This window comes from Lytechinus pictus, chromosome 3 (assembly GCF_037042905.1).
Source record: "Lytechinus pictus isolate F3 Inbred chromosome 3, Lp3.0, whole genome shotgun sequence".
NCBI classification, from domain to species: domain Eukaryota; kingdom Metazoa; phylum Echinodermata; class Echinoidea; order Temnopleuroida; family Toxopneustidae; genus Lytechinus; species Lytechinus pictus.
In genome coordinates, this window is record NC_087247.1 from 50,751,569 (window position 1) to 50,770,156 (window position 18,588).

Consider the following 18,588-nt stretch of genomic DNA (forward strand, 5'->3'; position numbering starts at 1 on the left):
AACGAGTAAAACCATCAAGATGATGAAAGTTGCAGGAACCGCGGCCAAGAAAACTGGCAAGAAGGCGGCAAAGAAAACTGGGAAAAAGGTGGCAAAGACCCAAGCCAAGAAAGCCGGAAAGAAAGCGGTGAAGAAGCAAGCCAAGAAACAAGTAAAAAAACAGACAAAGAAACAGGCAAAGAAGCACGCAAAAAAGCACGCAAAAAAGCAAGTCAAAAAGCAAGTGAAGAAGAAGGCGAAGAAAAAAGTGAAACAGAAAGCGAAGAAGAAGGTCAAGGACAAAGCAAAAAAGAAAGTCAAGGACAAAGCCAAAAAGAAAGTCAAGGACAAAGCCAAAAAGAAAGTCAAGGACAAGGCAAAAAAGAAGGTCAAGGACAAAGCGAAGAAGAAAGTAAAGAAAAAGGCAAAGAAAAAGGTGAAGGATAAGACCAAGAAGAGCGTCAAGAAAAAAGTGAAGAAGAAAATAAAAGAGAAGGCTAAGGAACAAGTGGAAGATATGATAGAGGATTTGAAGGACGATGCCTTGGATGAAATACAAAATGCTGCGGAAGATTTTATTCGATTTCAGTTGGAGACAAGGCTCGGTGGACAACATCAAGGCGAGGTTAGTAATCATGGTAATCGCGGACAACGGTAGATCTAGATTCTTTCCAAAAACATTATCGACTGTCTATTTCATTTTTCTTTTCAATTGATTTGGCCTAGGTGTATTTATTTAGACATAATTTCGAAGCGGGAAGAGTGTGAGAGAGAGGGAGAGAGAGAGAAAGAAAGAGGGGGAGGGGAGTGGGTAATGTAGACCCAATGTCCGGATGCGATTGCATCCTGATAAAGGTCTCATCAAACATTTCAAATAAAATGAAAAATGTGACGTGTTTGTGCCTGGTGACATCGTCAAATCAAATTCTCGATTCCATTTGTGAAACATTATTGTGTGTAAATATTCTCAGATTGTTTGTTCATCTGTCCTGACATTATAGGCCTACAACGTTTGGGTATTCTAGATCAATATAGTTTTCAATGTTTTGGGGCTGTGGTGTATCAATAATAATGATAATAATAATAATAATGGCGATAATGATAATTTGGTTTACTGTGACAATGATGATAATGATAATAATGATAAGTAAAAAAAAACGTTAATGAGTGTTATGATAATAATTATGAATAATACATCAAGGGCAACAACACCATCTATGGTTCTTGTATCTTTACAGAGAGATAGCTCGAGTGATTGGACTGATTATAGCGATGGGGAAGACCCGGACGGTCAAGGGAAGAAAAGAAAAGGCACGAATAGCAAGAATCAAAGACGAAGGAAATCCGTAAAGATCTTCGAACAGGACATACCAGATACAGGTCGGTTTAAAGAGGAGGGACCAGGGCTCATTAAGGGTATTCTCAAGATTGTCTTCTTCATCATCTGGAAGATATTAACTTGTTTCTGCTGGTGTCTCTGCAAATGCCTCAAAAGGGTCTTTCGAGATCGGACGCCTGCTGAAGCTAAGGTAAGATAGTGTTGTTCCTTGGCTTGATGCTTATAGGCTTATAGTGTTATAGCAATATACTTGTTTAAAGGAAAGTTCAACCTGACAAAAGTTTATTGTAAACAAGTGCGACCCCAAAAACCCAAAATATGAATTTGAGTTATTTCTTAAATTCAAAGTCATGAATGTTGATTGTGCACCAAAAAATGAGTCAAATCTACTGCAATGTAAAACCAGCCAACAGGTTATATTATGAATACCCCCCCCCGAAAACCGTGTTTGGACGGCCATTTATTGCCCCCCTTCCTTTGGAATATTATAGATTTACTTGGTCTAACTGCATCTTCATTTCATAATTTATCTTTCTTGAAGTGTTGCTGGAAGTGGTGCTGTGTTCCCGGTTCATATCCTAATACTCTGGGCAAGAACATTGGCGGATTTCTCTCTGGGTGCATACTTGCTTTCATCTTCTACTTCATCTTTATCTTCATCATTGGTTATGACTGGAAAAGAGCGCTCACAACCACTTCTATTCTTGGGTTCATATTTTGTTTTGGATTGGCCTTTTCTTCGAGGGTGCGGTGTATAGTTATGCTCATGCTGCCGCAGTTCTTTACAGGTGCGTATGACTGTCAGCATCAATACCTTTTTAAAGTCTCCTAGAGCATATGAAATTACCATAATGATAATGTTAATTGATGACGAAAATCCTTTACCAAAACATCATTAATGATAAAGGCACATACCTGGCTTATTCTTAATTACGCGTTTACAAAACCTTTTAGCAAATGCATGTTTCCCTTATCAAATAGGTTTTTTTTTTTTTGGGGGGGGGTGAATTTTTAATTGCTAAAATTCTTGGAGATGTCTCAGACCATCGTAAACGATCACTGTGTATTTTTCTACAATTTTAAATTGATCATGTTGCTAAAGGCAAAGGACGCGTGATTCTGATGGCGTATGGCTACATCCTTCTTCTCGGTGGACCTCTTGCAAACCTTACCTACAACCTAGATGCAGCCAGCAGGGCCCAAGCTTGTGGTAGAGCCCTAGCCATGAACCAATCATCAACCATCTTCCAGATTGTCACATCCCCTCTATCCGGTAAGCAATATGGAAAGACCTATACTGTGTGGTAAATTACTGAAGCGTGGAAATAGGACTCGTCATCATGGTCATAACAAAGAGAAACATGCAGTGAATTCTCAAGAAAACAATTAATGCATGAAATATTTTGAGCAAACATGCATTATAAATGTTGACGTTGCTGGCCGTCCATAGTTGTGATTGATCGGAGCAATCGAAGCTCTTTGAAAGATGGGGCTCATATGCACATTTAAAGCCGTTTGTCAAGTTTAAAGTGGATCATGATGATCCCTCCCCTTCATTTCTCACTCTTTATCTCTGTGACCTTGTCCATCAGTCTAAATATATATGTTTCTTTTTCTCTTTCTTTCATATCTGTCGCCCTCAGACACCATTACAAACACACAACTTACGCTGATACTTTCTGTATTTGTGTCTATCTCTGAATCTAACAGGTATCGTTGATGGTGTAAAGGACATGATAGAGACAGTGAAGACGCTGGTTAAAAAGGCCCATGATGCATTCATGGCGCTCGTTGACGCTGTTAAAGCTATTGGTTAGTCTAGATCAAAATATAGTGGCGGATCTGGGATTTTATATAGGGGGGGGGGGTGTGAAAGAAAAGTTTCTCACTGCAAAATTAGTAACAATCTCCTCACTTCGCGGGGGGGGGGGGGCTACTGATAGCAGGACACCATATTGTGAGCAAATTTGAGGCAAATGGGGAGGACATGACCTCCGCCTTTAATCACATACTACGGTATAAGTTTTCGAAAAGAGACAATTGCGTAATTACAATTACATGTAATTTTTGTCAAATGTAATTTGTTGTTATTATTATTTTTTGATATTCCAATTATCTTAAAAAATAATTCTTCTTAATCTACATGTAGGCCTATGCAGGAAGCTGACATTGTTGCCAGGACTGCAATACCAATACACTAATATAAAGCCACTTTCTTTCTTATATTTCCTACCAAACTCACGTCGGTTTGTTTCTTCGTTTATACCAATATCATCATGATCATTGTGTATCTGTATTACTGTCATTGTAAAATCAATTTTCGTTTGTCTAGGTGATGCGATCCAAGCGTTCTTTGATTGGTTAGATGGCATGGTGGATAGATGTAATGAGAAAATGGGTAGACCGAGGGATATATGCTACGATAAGTTTGAGGAAGGAGAAAAGAAATGCAGGGCCAAGGGACTATCATTTGTCTGCAATATAGTTGATCTGACAAGTAAAATTTGTGAGGTTGCTGCCAGTAAGTATTAAAAAAAACAGTGAATGTTCATTTCATTCATTTGTATTGCTAGATCCTGTGCAGAGGCCGTGGAATGGTTTTGAGGGGGGGGGGGGGGGGGTGGGGGCTTAGCCGAAAGTGGAACAAATCGCATTTTGCTCATTTTATTTTAAAATGTGAATAAAAGTTGTTTTTGTTTGAGGTTCAAAGTAACTGAAAGAATACTAATAAGTCAAGGCCAAATTAATTTTTAATTCGTAGCCAATCATACAATTGCTATGACGTCATTCTAATAAGAATGATAGCATAGTCACGGATTTGAACATAGGTATTCGTATGATGATTCAGAACATTACACAGTACATGCAGTAAGAAAATCCATGTATCAATAATTTTAGCATCAAATTCTGCTATGTTTTATTCCAAAATGAGATCGTGGACCAGTCGTATGGTGGTCTTAAGGTCATATCTTGAAATTTTCTGATGGGAATAAAAATACCGATTGCGAGTCTGATTTGGCGAAAAAGCTCATGTCAACAGTAAAGGAGTGGGTAACGTCGTGGTCGACATACTTTTAGAAGTTTAAAAGAATTTTCAATATTATAGGATGCATAAATAATCACAAGAACAAGAAAAAAAAAGTAATAGGAATAATTTTATGAAATACCACCCTGAAATATTTCTCTCGCCTTGCACTCATATTGCGTGATGAAAATATACACGATTGTTAACTCGAGTAAAGTTTTGTGACGCCCTGCTTTTCCGAAGAACTGTCATACAGAGCTACTTATTTGTCCAATGATAGCAAAATATATGTTTCTATTTTTGTTACCATGAACACCTCTTGATGCATCGCGAGGATAATATTCTTTTTGTTCTTTTCGTCTAGTGGGCCAGCTTCTCTGTTTTTTCCCGATGTTACTCCACTTAGTTGTTACCAAGGCAACAACAGGTAACTTTTCGAAATATCAGCAAATTCTTTTTGTGTTATGTTCTCACTATAAGATAAGTCAATGACGACCATAATGATCTGTTACACACAATTTTCCCCCTTTTTTTTGGGGGGGGGGGGGGTCAGTTATCGCCTACACACATTGGGCACTTCCAATGATCGCCAATTCATTGAAATAATGCAGATATATCAGATGGAGAACTAAAAAGACCCTCTTGTTTTCATCAAACATAACATTTGTTTTCTTAAATTTCAAAGACTGATAATGTGCAACTAATTTGGAACTATACTCGAAAATGCAGTAGTATAAATACTTTCACTAAACATGCTAAAAGGGTCACGAAAACCTTGGTGCAAAGCTTAGCACCTACAACTTATTTCGTGTACTGTCTCTTAGATTAGCTGTCATTTTCACAAGTTCTCGCTCATCAGAAAATATTGTTAAATGTACGTGGTCAACTAGAACATATAAAACCCATTGAAAAATTAGGAAAAAATAAGAAAATGAAAAAAAAAATCCAATAGTCCTACGGATTCGGATGGTAAAAAATGCAGGTACGTTCAACCATAATTATTTGTTTAAATCCAGCCTTCGACGTAGCCGTGGACAAGTTGGAGGAACAGTTTTACGTCGAGTTTGAGTTCACGCACGAGTTCTCTCTCAACCGAAACTTCTCGAAGTCTGCTGATGATATCAAAGAAGCTATAATGGAGGAGATTGGAGGAAGGACCTCGACCATCAGAACAGTCCTTTATTGGGTTAACTACTTTCTATCTTTTACTGTCGCATTCCTCTTTATAAAGTAAGTGTGATCTCATTTTGCAATCGTTCTAAGCAAATAAAAATAAACTCTAACATGAGTAGTGCTACAGGATATTTAGATTGGGGGTGCATGGGGGTCTAAGCAATAATAATGGTAATTTATTTGTTATAAAACATAAATTAGCATACTTATTACTTGTATAGCTCTTTCCTTATAATCTATCAGTTTTTCTTCACTTTCCGTTCTCTTTTTTAACCTATTTTTTTTTTGGAAAATCACATATTCATCAATCCCCTCTTCTTTCTTGTTGCGGAAAATCTCCTCTTCCTTGTAGCGCCAAATTAAAAGAAAAATAGCTGTCATTGTATAGCAAATTCATACTCTTCTTGAAAATTTACATTGACGAGAAGTTGATGAGGGCAATAGTAGTGATAATGAAAATCTTTTATTTCCTCTCTTTGCAGGGCAATGAAGTACAGAGCAAGTTACCTGGCAAAGGATAAATTCGACAACGTATACATCACGGATCAGTTTGTGAGGTTGGAAGAAAAACGTATGGCAAGGAAAAAATTTACTTTGTTCCCACTCACCGACCGAGAAACGCGATATTACGTCAGACCTTGTAAGAACACGTTTATGATTAACAGCAACAGTAAAATGGGCATATGGGCTTATCTAGACCAAACTGAAAAACTGGTTGCATCAATCATCATCATATCATTCATATAAAAAAAATAGAATACAGATGCAGAAGTCTATAACGACAGTGACATATTGACAGAGTACTTAAATAGAATTGAGCCAACACATCAATTGCTTAAAAATATCACACTAATTAATGTAATCAAGACAGTATTTCAGAAAAAATAAATAGTGTCCCTTTTTCTTTCCTTTTCTGTAGTCTCGCTCCGTCTGGCAAAGAGTGAACGTAAGAAGATGGTGAGAGGATTAGTGATGTGGTTCTACCAAGCAGGTTATGCTCTGATGCTCGTATCTGCAGATGTATCGGCATTCTCTTTCCTAACTGTCATTCGTGAGAAGGTCAAGATGAGCGTCAAGCAAGGATGTAAATAAACCTCTTCATTGTTGAATTTCTTCAACTCTTACTTTTTGATATCTTCAATTCCTCATACTTTTTTTGCTCTTTTCCCCTCTCAATATCTTTTTTTCTTTTCTTTAACTTTTTTTTCTCTTTCTATTTTCTCTTTTACTTGAGTTAATAAAAAGGTCCTTGTGACCGGAGAAAAACGGCGAACAAATATCCGGGAACATACGCGATATCTGTGTCCTAACCCTGAAACCACATTCATGTTTTTCACATGATAGAATCTGTTTGAATCGATGGTAAATGGGTGACAAGACTTTTGCTCCGGTCTGAATATTGTTTAGATGATAATAATTTAAACATAAGAATTAGGGATTCTTTAGTTTGGGAGATCAGGTTTTATGTTTAGCTTAAAGTGCAGAGGATTTTCCATAGGAGCAAATGTCATGGAATCGGTAAAAGATATAAAACAGGAAAAAAGTTGTCCGTGATCAGTGGCGGATCTACGGGGGGGGGGGGGGGAGTAGTGGGTTTAAATCTCCCTCCACCCCTTGGCCTGTCAAGTAAAAAAAAGTAATGATCTACATTTTGGAGCCAATCCCATATCACCTTCATTCATATATATATATATTTTCTTGTCTTTTTACTTGTCAAAAAATAATCTCGGTACCAACATTTTGTAGTGAAGCCCCCCTTTTTTGCTTGCTTGCTTGTCAAAATTTTCGGTCAAACCCCTCCTTAAGAAAAATGCTAGATCCGCCACTGCTGATAGAGATTCAGTGTCCAAAAAGTAGTATGCAATCCACTGAAACGCTTGCTTGTGTAGCATTATACCATGTGACATTTGATTTGATCTGATTGACAGTGCCGGGAACTGTGCATCTGATTGTACAAGGTGATGGATTACTCTCGGATGTCTACAGGGTCTTGGTCAAGGCTCTTGATCCTGCGTCTCATGCTAATATCACCATAGATACAACAAAATGTCTACCAGCAGCCAATCCTCCTGATCTATTCTCATACTATCAAATAGGTAATTCACTTATTTTTCAGGGCAGATTCCAGCATTAGTGGAATTGTTTGATAATTGTTTGACCCCAAAGAATACGGTTTAATACTCAGACCCTGATGCAATATGGAACATCATCAGTGATACTTTATTACTCAACGGCACATACAAATCAAGGTTTCCACTAAAGTCACCATCAAATGAAATGTGACTAAGCCTCAATAGTGAACAAAGGTGTCAACACCTGAGACATATTGCCCGTAAGCCTAGTCAAAAATAATTCGAAACTAATACATAGAAGTGATGGAACGTGTTCCAGTCGTTTGATCCTTTTGATCGATGTACTTTCAGTAATTCTTTAGAACTAACCACAAACATCTATTATTGTACTATTTCAGGGGGCATATTTCTTGTGTGCCTTCTGCTGGTACTGACAGAATCTTACGGCCGAAGACTTCGCCGGGTTGCCGCTGCATACTACTACCCTGAGAGGGAGAAACTGCGAGTAGTATGGCTGTACAACCATATCATGAGGAAACGTGGTGGTTTGGTGGAAGCTCTCAAAATGAAGTTTCAGAGACAGGGGCCAGACAAGACACAGGAAGATATTGGATTCAGGAGCAAGTTGGCATCCAGGTATACTCGCCTCAAATTTCATTAAAACATGCATTTTTTTTTCGGGGGGGGGGGGGGGAATATGTTGTATTCATTTTCCTTCGTAGATGCTAGTGATTTTAAAACCCAACTCATATCGAAGCGAAATTTCCATCGTCCGAATCTGAGCCTGGCACCCGACCGGCGATTGATGGTGGCACAACCAGTCGTAGTAAACCCTGTATCTTTTCTTTGAGAGAAAGAGGGGCTGCTGGCAGGACTACACAGTAAGAACGCTGTTTAAATTTGTTATACAACGCTGTATACTATATGACCCTTACGGTAATTGTTTAAACAGTTTAAACAAGTGTTTAAAATCTTAAACAACAAAGTTTAATTTTCAATATCTAATCTTCAATAAATTAAACATGATTGTTTAAACTGTTAAACAACTACTGTAGGGTTCATATAGTAAACAGCGTTGTATAAAATCTTAAACAGCGTTTTTACTGTGTAAAATTGCACATACCTCTCCTGACAGCCATATTAACTCTTACGGGTCCGTGCACATAAATATACGCCTTAAGTTCTTGCAGATGGCCGTGCATGGGGGGCAAATTCTGCTGATAAAGTACCACGGCTTTTAACGTCATATTGTCATCAACCTATCATTATATTACCAAGGAGCTTCAAGCCCCTGATATGATATCACCTCTAAAAAGGTCAAATACCTTCTTGACATTGTAAGTCGTGAGTAGGCGACGCCAAGATGTTTACTCCACTGACGCGTTGCATAATTGTTTTTAATGTGTAATTTTCAATGGCATAATTTGTTTGCCAGAGTTTTTGTTTATTTGTCAGTCTTTTTTGGCAAAAGTTTTATGCAACGGGTCACTGGACGGCAGCCGAGTGAAGCTCCCAAACCATGCAGCAGTATAGGCATATTCTTTATGCAACTACTTTGTGCCAAGGCAAATATGCATAATACACACAAAAAAATGAATAAATCGGGAGCCTGCCCTATTAATCTAACAATGTTAACCAATTATTGTTATTTACCATATACTTTGACAGTTCACGTATTTGTCGATTGTTTCTCGGCCTCTGTGGGTATGATCGAAAGTTTTGTATCGAGTGTGGACTTCCCGGAAAACCAGATGATCAAACAAACTTCAGGGATTGTGGCACTCCAGATTGCGATGGTAGGTATACACTCTAAATTACAGGGATTTAAAATTAGTCCACATGGACTGTAGTTAGGGACCAATCGAATTCCGGATTTAATTGAATCCTTCAGATTCCTTTTTTAAATCTCGAAAGATTTAAATTTAATTTGAATTTAAATCATTTGAGATTTAAATTTAAGTCTTTAGGATTAAAACAAAATCCAGAAATCGATTGGTCCCTAACTACAATCCATCTAGACTTATTTTAAATCCCTGTAATTTAGAGTGTAGGATTGACATTTCAGACACGCATCAGTACTTCGTCTTTTGGCAAGTCTATATTTGCAATTCTCTGTATGGTAAATTGCCAATACGTCCACTGCCAACTCGTCCACTCACCACATGGTAAACCTTTATTTAGTCTAATGCCATTCCGTCCATCAACATTTCGTCTAACAACCATTTAGTCCAATAACCATTTAGTCCAATCATTACATCATCTAATCTCCATTTCGTCTATTACCATTTCGTCTAATAACTAGTTGGTCTAATACCCATTTTCTTTTCATTCATTTTTCACAATTAACAATTTAGTTCAATTAGACCAAATGGTATATGGACTAAATGGCTATTGGACCAACTGGTTATTAGACGGAATGGCATTAGACTAAATGAAAGTAGACCATGTGGTAAGTAGACGAACTGATGATAGACCAAATAGTAGTAGACGAGTTGGCAATTGGATGAATGGACATTAGACGAATTGGAAATAAACCCTCTGTAGATGGTGCCCGGTCGGAAGAAATTAGAAAGGAATTATTTAAATTTATTTTCAATCATTAACATTGACATAATTGAGTTTTATGCTATGTATCCTCAATTTTCTTTCGCGTTGAGGCTGAAAATTCGAAAAGCACTTGTAATATGACTAATTTACATGAAATTTCCAATTCAAATTTCAGCTATCTACTGTTTAGAATGCATTGCTGAGATCAACAACATGTGCACGTTATGCATGGGACCAGTGGAGTATATTGACTATTCAGACTTGAGCGAAGAAAAGTAAGTGATTCCATAGATGCTAGCCATGTCAAAAATGTAATTTTCCAATCGTATCCCGTATTTTGTCCAGTATTCTTCTTAAATCTCATTATGGCTACTGTTGGCATACAGGCAGGCTTGTAATGCTTATTAAATTATGTATCAATATGAGCATATAATTTGCATTTTATGTTCACGATTTGCTATTTTCTATTATTTTATTTTTTACAGAGATTCAAGTGATGATGACTACGCATATAGGAGAAAGCATGTCTCTAATACCGATTACCAAGAAGACAGCCAATACCTTCTTGGAGATCAGTACGAACATGACGATGGCTTTGGTGTACCTGATTACGGAGACTACACGATACACATTGATGATGACGGAGACGAATTCATCGCTGATGGGGACAACGATGACGAATATGAAGATATTGATTACGACGGTGTATACGAAGACTTTAACGTGGAATACTACGACCATGACTATGTGTGAGAAAACTTCGAAAAGATATGAGTTAGGACTAGTTGGACTTGGACAGTAAGCTTAAGGCGACCACACACCTTACGGTTGGTCTGCGACCCGATTTCAGAATAAAATGTAGTAGAATTTGATGCTAATATTGAGACTTGGAATATCTTACTGTGTAATGTTCTAAATCATCGTACGAATACCTGTGTTCAAATCTGTGACTAAGCTATCATCCTTCTTAGAATAAAAGCGAATTTAATATCTAATCATAATGACGTCATATCAGTCGTACGATTGCCTACGATTTGAAACTAATTTGGCCTTTACTCTAAAATAAAGGCTTGCAATCTTTCAAAATGGTTATATTAGTATTCTTTCAATTAATTTTAACCTCAAATAAAATGATATGTTACATTCACTTTTTCAGAAAATGAGCAAAATGCGATTTGTTCCAAAATCGGATCGCGAACAGTCGTAAGGTGTGCGGTGGCCTTTAGAATTGAACCGTCCAAAATGAAATGCAGAGGATCATGTTAGTTTGTACTTGTCTAATTAGTGATGTGGGGAGCGTTTCATCAACATTTTCGTCCGACAAGTTGTCAAGTCTGACAACTTTCCTTGACTATGATTGGCTAAAAAGCACTGTTACCTCAGTAACTGTCCGTTAAAACAGTACTTGTCGGACAAAATTTCTGACAAGTCCTCTCATGAAGCGCTCCCCGGGTGAGCGGGTTTGTGAATTCTGACTAGATTATAATGAGGGTGTACTTATATTGATATAGCAGTGTACGATAAAGGACATATAGACGGACAGTGTTCTATCTTCACAACTCACTTGAGACCTCCAAAAGTATAGAATTCTTGGGAAAAAGAGAGGACCAGTATTGGTGACCTTATGAATGTTATTTTCTGAGTTATACCCCTAGTATAAGCTATTAAAACAAAACAATTATTTGAGTCAGTGCATCGACGGGGTGGTTTCACCGTCCTTATTCTTTTTGCAAGGATAATTGTTAAGTACCAAATAATAATTTGAATTTCATTTTTTTCCAATTATAAAAATTGTATGTTTTGGGATCTTTTCACTGTAGAATTTAACTGATCTGTAGGTGATGAATGACGTAACGTCTGAAAAAAAAATAATTTAAGATAGCCTGTTTGAATAGGGTTAATTTGATCATGGATCCTATGATGTGATGATACCAACCCGCCGACTCGCTGCCCTAGAGTGTTACAGGTACTGAGGAATGATATGCAAAAAAAGCTATCAGAATCCGCGCCAATAAGTAGTAGTAGCCTCAGTTGTGAAGATAGATACATGATGCAGTACTTGATCAAAAAAAGTTGAAAATGATTTCTTGGTAGTTAGAAATAAATGATATATATACCAGTCGGCCTAGACACATGAATAATGCCCGTTACTATGCACCATCATGGGAATGTATGGTAGGCAATGAAAGTCAATAAAGACTGCATGGGAAGCATCGTAACGCTAAGGGAATTTTATTGGATATTGAGATATGCATTTCTGTCCATCACTGTGAAATCATGATTAAATTTGAAAGGGGGTAGATCTGGCTTGCACACAGTAGTTATGTGATATAAATATCCGTAAGAAACATATATAATTAATTCAAACAAAACTTTCATATAATAATACACCATGCAAAAATGTCTTTAATAGTAAAGTGAAGCACGAATGAGCACAAAATACCGTACATGAATTTGATATGTCATCACAATTAAGGATTTTTAGAAAAAAAATAACTGCATTACACTAAACACATTATTTCATCACCGTTTAACATTTACTTAAATTAATTAATAACATACATATCAATACTTATTGTTACATAACAATTTTTTTAGATTTGCTCTCAAGTTTATCAGCGAGGTTTCGATCTATTGTTTATCCTGTTTGCTAAAAACATGTTCCTTTAGACAATGATTAGATATTAAAAACAAAGAGATTTCTAAAGCATTTATTACACAATTGTTATACCTTGTTCGCGATGATTTAGGATCAATATTACTGTGAACGGTAAAACAATTTAAAATATATACAGGAATAGACATAGAAGCAACTCAATTGGTGTGTGTTTTTATGCAATAATAAATCATTCCTTTCTTTAAATGTATTTTAAAATTGTGAAGTATTATTTAGCCCATAGTACTCAAGGTAACCTAAGACTTACGAATTTTAACTTTGGGACCACGTTTTATGTGATAATTTTGGATAAACAAACTTATGTTAAGCCATGTGTATGATTTGTGAAATATTGTATATGCATAAATACAATGCTAATTTTACCATACAATGATCTTATATGTCTTATCCTAGCGTGGAATTTAGATCATATTAACCACCAATAATAATGTAAAGGCCTATTCATTGGCATTTCTTTAAACTTATCAATCAATGTAAAGCATGTTTATTACATTAATTACAATACAAATCACAAGTTAACTTTATTTCATAAACATATTTTAATTTACGTTTTCATGTACACAACTATGAATATTAATATGTACAGTATTCTTTGAAATTCATATATTCCAATTGCACTTTAAATTTTTAATTATTTTTATATTTGCACCAAGATACAGATTGCACTTGTTCAATATTTGTGACATGCTCACCATGCAGCTACCGCAAATAAATAAATAATTTGGAATGTTTTCAAGAAATACTTTTGAACATAATTATGAAATATGTATTGAAAAGTTCTCCCCGTAACAACCTAGACAAGTTTTGCACATCTGAGAGAAAATGAGTTAGAAATACTTTTGAAACCATGTCCCCAAGACGGTAATCGAGGGCGATTTGGGATGTTTTCAAAATACTGTGTGTGCGTTGTTGTTATCAATGCTCAAAGAAATTGATGTGTTTCATTTGTTTTATTACATAATGATGCAGGGTTCTTACTTGTCACCATTATCTCATAACAATCACTAGTCAACAGTTTTAAAATAAATCCGCTGGTCATAAATAAACCAACGAGTATGCTCCAATATATATATATATTCATTTTTTTTTTCAGGATCCGATATAACACAAGATATACACGAGTTTGCATCTACTTCACCAGGGTACACAAATTAATATGAATTGCATTGGTTAGTGATAGCATGGACCTATAGGTCCATGGTGATAGTATATCAGAATGCAAATATAGTTCTGGTACTAGTATTTGTAATAGCAGTTGTTCTATTGGAACCCACATCATCGTGAGATAGAAGGTACACTGCAAAAACTCCGGTGTTGATGTAACACCAGCCCGGAAGCTATATATGTCCAAACCAGAGAAGTGTTAAACAACACCAGTTTCAATTGGTCAAACACCAGAAAGGTGTTTATACAACACCAATTAGTATTAAAACAGCATCGGTTTGATTCCAAACTGGTGTTGTTTCAATACTCTGGTGTGGACAGATATAGATTCCGGGCTGGTGTTAAATCAACACCGGAGTTTTTGCAGTGTAGGTCCTATAGTGCTAAAATAGAGATCGTCAGCATGAAACACGAGTTTCGTGTTGAACGTTCAAAGATTCAAACACATTTTTTTTTGCAAATTGAGTAGATTTTCTTAATGTTAGAAGTTTGATTTCTCCATTGAATTATGTGATATCAACCAGTATGTCGTCTGCGAGCCTTTGCCCTGTGGGATAAAGTGAAAGATACTGAAGTATTAAAGGGGTGCCGAACTGACCAATACTATGCGTTGTTTCTCGTTGCCTTGTGTTATAAATAAGAAGTCTTAAAATACTTGTGTATTTCTACTTGATTTAGTAGTGAATAATCTTGCTATTTTTCAAGTGGGCCTTTATTTCAAAGAGTACACTGCTCAGGATATTGCACTACTGGTTAGGAATCTGGCTAGAAATGGATGCTGATTCTTATTTGCTGTAAGAAGATGCATGTAAATTTCATCCATAAATAAATATGGCAAGTTCCCCAAAGTCTGCGCAGTCCCCCTTGTCTGCGCATACGCGTTTCTGCGCGATTCTAGTAAAAGAAGATACGCGACGAACACAAACTTTACACATGGAATATATAAACAGATATTCATTAAAAATATGACTCAAAATGGTTATAAAATAATGAATTTTGGGCATTTCATGTGACGGCCTCAAAATGCAGCCTTTCACTCCAAAATCCCAGAATCGCGTGCAAAGTGAATGGGTGCGCAGACATGGGGCACCATTTTTTGTTCAATCTGAAAATGACTGCCCGAGGTTTTTCCAAGAAAATCATATATGTATTTCTTTCAAATTGTTATGAGATGTTTGGCACACTTACTCATAATAATATAAGGACATTATCAACTCAAAGATTTTGTGAAAAAAATCTTAACTCAAATCGTTAGGTCGCAGACTTGGGGACCACCCAAAGACCTGGAACCACCATCATATATAATTTGTTACAATCAAATGTATCCAACTTATAAAATGTATAATGAAAAAAAAAACCCTCAAATCTCGACTTACCTTCATCTCTACTTGCCCTCTCAGCTCAACTTCAAAAGCATGAAATTTATCCAAGATTTTCTTGCAATTCAAACTCGTATGGATCTTCATGGCTGATGAGAAATAAATATCGTAGGATAGGATTTTTTAAATTTTATGCATATGAACAAATCAAAAGAAAATTTATAAAGATAAACAGATCTAATAATAATCAAATCCACCTACACTGATTAAAAGAACTGTGTAGGCCTAGGTATAATAAAAACTCAGTCGTGCTATCTTAAGCACCATCCAAACGATCCTGATTATTGAAATTCTTGGACTCAATTTTGTGAAGAAATACAATTCATTGAAATCAAGGGACAACAAGTATCCCCTAAAATGTCCTATTCCTAATGGCGCTTTTGAGATGACGCGCGTGCGTCCTCGAGTTAACAAATAGATATGATTATTTTTGTTGACAAGGGAACGGTGTTTACCCATTTCCTTATAATTGATTGAGCCAATTAATATCATGTATGGAGAGTCAGCTACACATAAATTTACCATATAATGTCATGTCATATATTACATGTATGGTAAATTTATTTGTAGCTGACTCTTCATACTTAATATTAATTGGCTCAATCAATTATCAATGATTATAATATCAATGATTTATAATCATTGGTTTGATAAGATTTGATACAATATTGTATATCAGTCTTTTAACTGGGTCTTTCAAAGATCGTGCTATCCCGATGCCTTACCTTCACCATTTGATTCCATTCGAGATGCGGTGTTAACCGTGTCACCAAAGAGACAATAACGAGGCATCTTCAAACCAATCACACCAGCAACGCATGGACCTGAAACCAAACTTAAACATACTTTACTTAGAAATTGAAAACCTTTTGTTCTCGAGATCCTTGATAGATTCCTCTCTTTTTTTTACAAAGTCATGCACCAAAACATATTTAGAACAAAGGACAAACTTGAGAACGACTCCGAACAACAAATTTGAGAACGACTTCGAAAAACATATTCTAGTTTCATAAAAATAATAAGATAGAATATAGGTTTCAGCTAACATTATGGCGGGGATTAGTATCCTCTTATCTAAGAAAATAGAGTCTCATTATTATGATTAATACCAAACTCATTTCATTATCATAATTTATTATGTCATAGATTTTATATCTTAGCACATGACGCGGAATCATCGAACAATTGCCTGATTCACACAAAGTAAACATTCGTATGTTATTTCTTCAAATATGAAGATTCAGCATCATAGATGAGAACGCTAAGGTTAGTTCATTTATATTCAATTTTGGAGAGGGGCCGATCTTTTTTTTTCTTACCAGAATGTATTCCTGCTCTTAACTTGAGCTGTTCACCAGGTCGATGTCGAATCTTAAAAGACTTGACAGCTTCCAAGAGAGATAAAGACATCACAGCAATCTCTCGAGCATGCGTAATACCATTCCTGATAGGCAATCCAGATACTACCATGTAAGCATCGCCAATAGTTTCAACCTGTAACAAAATTACAATGATACTGAGTTTAAATTATGAGTGGACTTCTTTGCAAATGGTCGTAAGCTCGCTTATTTGTAAATAACTTAGTTCTTCTAAATATATAATGATCACGAAAAAGGTGATATTACTTCACAGCGAGTCACTTACATAGCTACAACAGCTAGGTATTGCAAGATTTACCACCTAATCACGCAAATATATCTTGCTCCACTTTAAGTATCGCTTTACATTAGCAGATCAGTGGGCAGCGGGATGGGGGGGGGGGTCGGCATAGCTGGAAAGGTTAACCAATAGTATTCATGGAGGCTTAGATCGCATAAATACCCCTTGTGTGGATTAAAAGTAATATTTCAACGATCGTGTCATTCCAATCAATTTCGTAGTAAAACAATCTCCTGATTCTCCTAAAATTAAATGGCACTTAATTTGATATTTGTTTTTTTTAATAACTTTTTTTGCAATCATAATTATTATCACTACTTAGGCAACGCCTTACTGTATTCATACCTTGTAAACGTCGGAGTTGGCTATGATACCATCAAAACATGTATACAGATCATTCAAAAGAGCAACCACCTAAATATGAAACGATAGAAAATGACATATGCTGATGACTTTAATAGCAAGGGATGTAGCATGTTAAGGGCGACGAAATGTTTTAAGTTGTGACATCATGTAGATGAATGGTTTGGGGATATGAATATGAATGAATAGACCAATGAATAAATTAAAAATAAATATATTGATATGTTGGATGGGGTAATACTTTTAAGACTTACATTGACAAACTAAAAGTTTTACAAAAGAAAATCATAAGGCTCATCACCAATTCAACTTTCAGACACCCTAGTAAACCTTTATTCCTTCAGCTAAAATTGCTCCCTTTTGACGAGTTAGTTGCGTTTAATTGTCTGATTTTCATGTTTAATCTTAATTTTTGCCCCCAAATTTGCCAACTAAAAGACTTATTTCCCCTTAACTCTCAGATACACAATTACAATACACGTCAACATAACTTTATCCACCGACCTTATGTAAGAACTAATGTATTCTTAAATTATTTCATAACAACCTGTATCAAGGAGTGGAACAGGTTACCTTCTGATATTAGGAACTGTACAACTCTTTATCGGTTTAAAGTGCAATGTAAAAAATACCTCTTTGACAATCTATTATCTTAGTTAATTTAGAAAGTTTTTCTTCCATAGAGTCTATAATGTTTTACATGTATCTCGTAGTTGGCCACCCTAGTCATGTGTGTTAGGGTGTGTGTGTGTGTGAGTGTGTTTGTGCTGACACTTGTTTAATGTACATTTTGTACATATTTGTTGTCGATATATCTGTTTATTAAGTATTCTCCTTTGTCATTTTATACATTTAGATCTACATCTTATTTAGAGGTATATAGGGCCCCACTCACAAGCTGTGCTTCTTCGGGGTCCTAGAAAACCGTTCATATTGTATCATGTATTCTTTTGTACCATCTGATCATTGATTTGTACTCATAATATGTCTGGTTTTTTGAATAAATTGAACTTGAACTTGAACTAAGTAACTAAATGAGTAAGTCGATAAAGAAAGAATATTTAAGAGAGCTTTGTTATTTTTTAACGCATCATGCTGTCAGTAATCTATATTTTCGGAGACAATTCGAGACAATTGTTATGATCTAAAAAAGGGCCAAGTGGTACCGTAGTAAAATAAGTAGTTATGAAATCATGAATCGTTAATATTCT

At 35.9% G+C, this 18,588-nt stretch overlaps 2 protein-coding genes across 3 annotated transcripts in view; one reads left to right on the forward strand and one right to left on the reverse strand.

The window, feature by feature from the left end:
- LOC129255517 (DC-STAMP domain-containing protein 2-like) lies at positions 1-14,575 on the forward strand. Its single transcript, XM_064097323.1, has 15 exons — positions 1-604; positions 1,218-1,508; positions 1,860-2,106; positions 2,421-2,591; positions 3,029-3,130; positions 3,651-3,839; positions 4,708-4,770; positions 5,360-5,573; positions 5,999-6,156; positions 6,436-6,600; positions 7,445-7,612; positions 7,987-8,224; positions 9,257-9,384; positions 10,311-10,410; positions 10,621-14,575. The coding sequence occupies exons 1-15, from the start codon at positions 20-22 to the stop codon at positions 10,886-10,888; spliced, it is 3,087 nt and encodes a 1,028-aa protein (XP_063953393.1). The 5' UTR covers positions 1-19; the 3' UTR covers positions 10,889-14,575.
- Positions 12,352-18,588, reverse strand: part of LOC129257069 (atrial natriuretic peptide receptor 1-like) — a 20,353-nt gene continuing 14,116 nt past the window's right edge. The window contains exons 11-15 of one of the 2 annotated variants that reach the window (XM_064097324.1): positions 17,360-17,428; positions 16,675-16,849; positions 16,081-16,179; positions 15,353-15,444; positions 12,352-14,523 (exon numbers count right to left, since the gene is read on the reverse strand). In XM_064097324.1, coding sequence (XP_063953394.1) covers positions 14,458-14,523; positions 15,353-15,444; positions 16,081-16,179; positions 16,675-16,849; positions 17,360-17,428 — 501 coding nt within the window. In that variant the 3' untranslated portion in view covers positions 12,352-14,457. The remainder of the gene's footprint in view (positions 14,524-15,352; positions 15,445-16,080; positions 16,180-16,674; positions 16,850-17,359; positions 17,429-18,588) is intronic. The other variant, XM_064097325.1, reaches the window with a different exon arrangement.

Coding starts and splice junctions, on each gene's coding strand:
- LOC129255517 (XM_064097323.1), top strand. CDS start 20: ATGATGAAAGTTGCAGGAACCGCGGCCAAGAAAACTGGCAAGAAGGCG. Junction 6,157..6,435: donor GCGATATTACGTCAGACCTT/GTAAGAACACGT, acceptor CCTTTTCTGTAG/TCTCGCTCCGTCTGGCAAAG. Junction 10,411..10,620: donor TCAGACTTGAGCGAAGAAAA/GTAAGTGATTCC, acceptor TATTTTTTACAG/AGATTCAAGTGATGATGACT.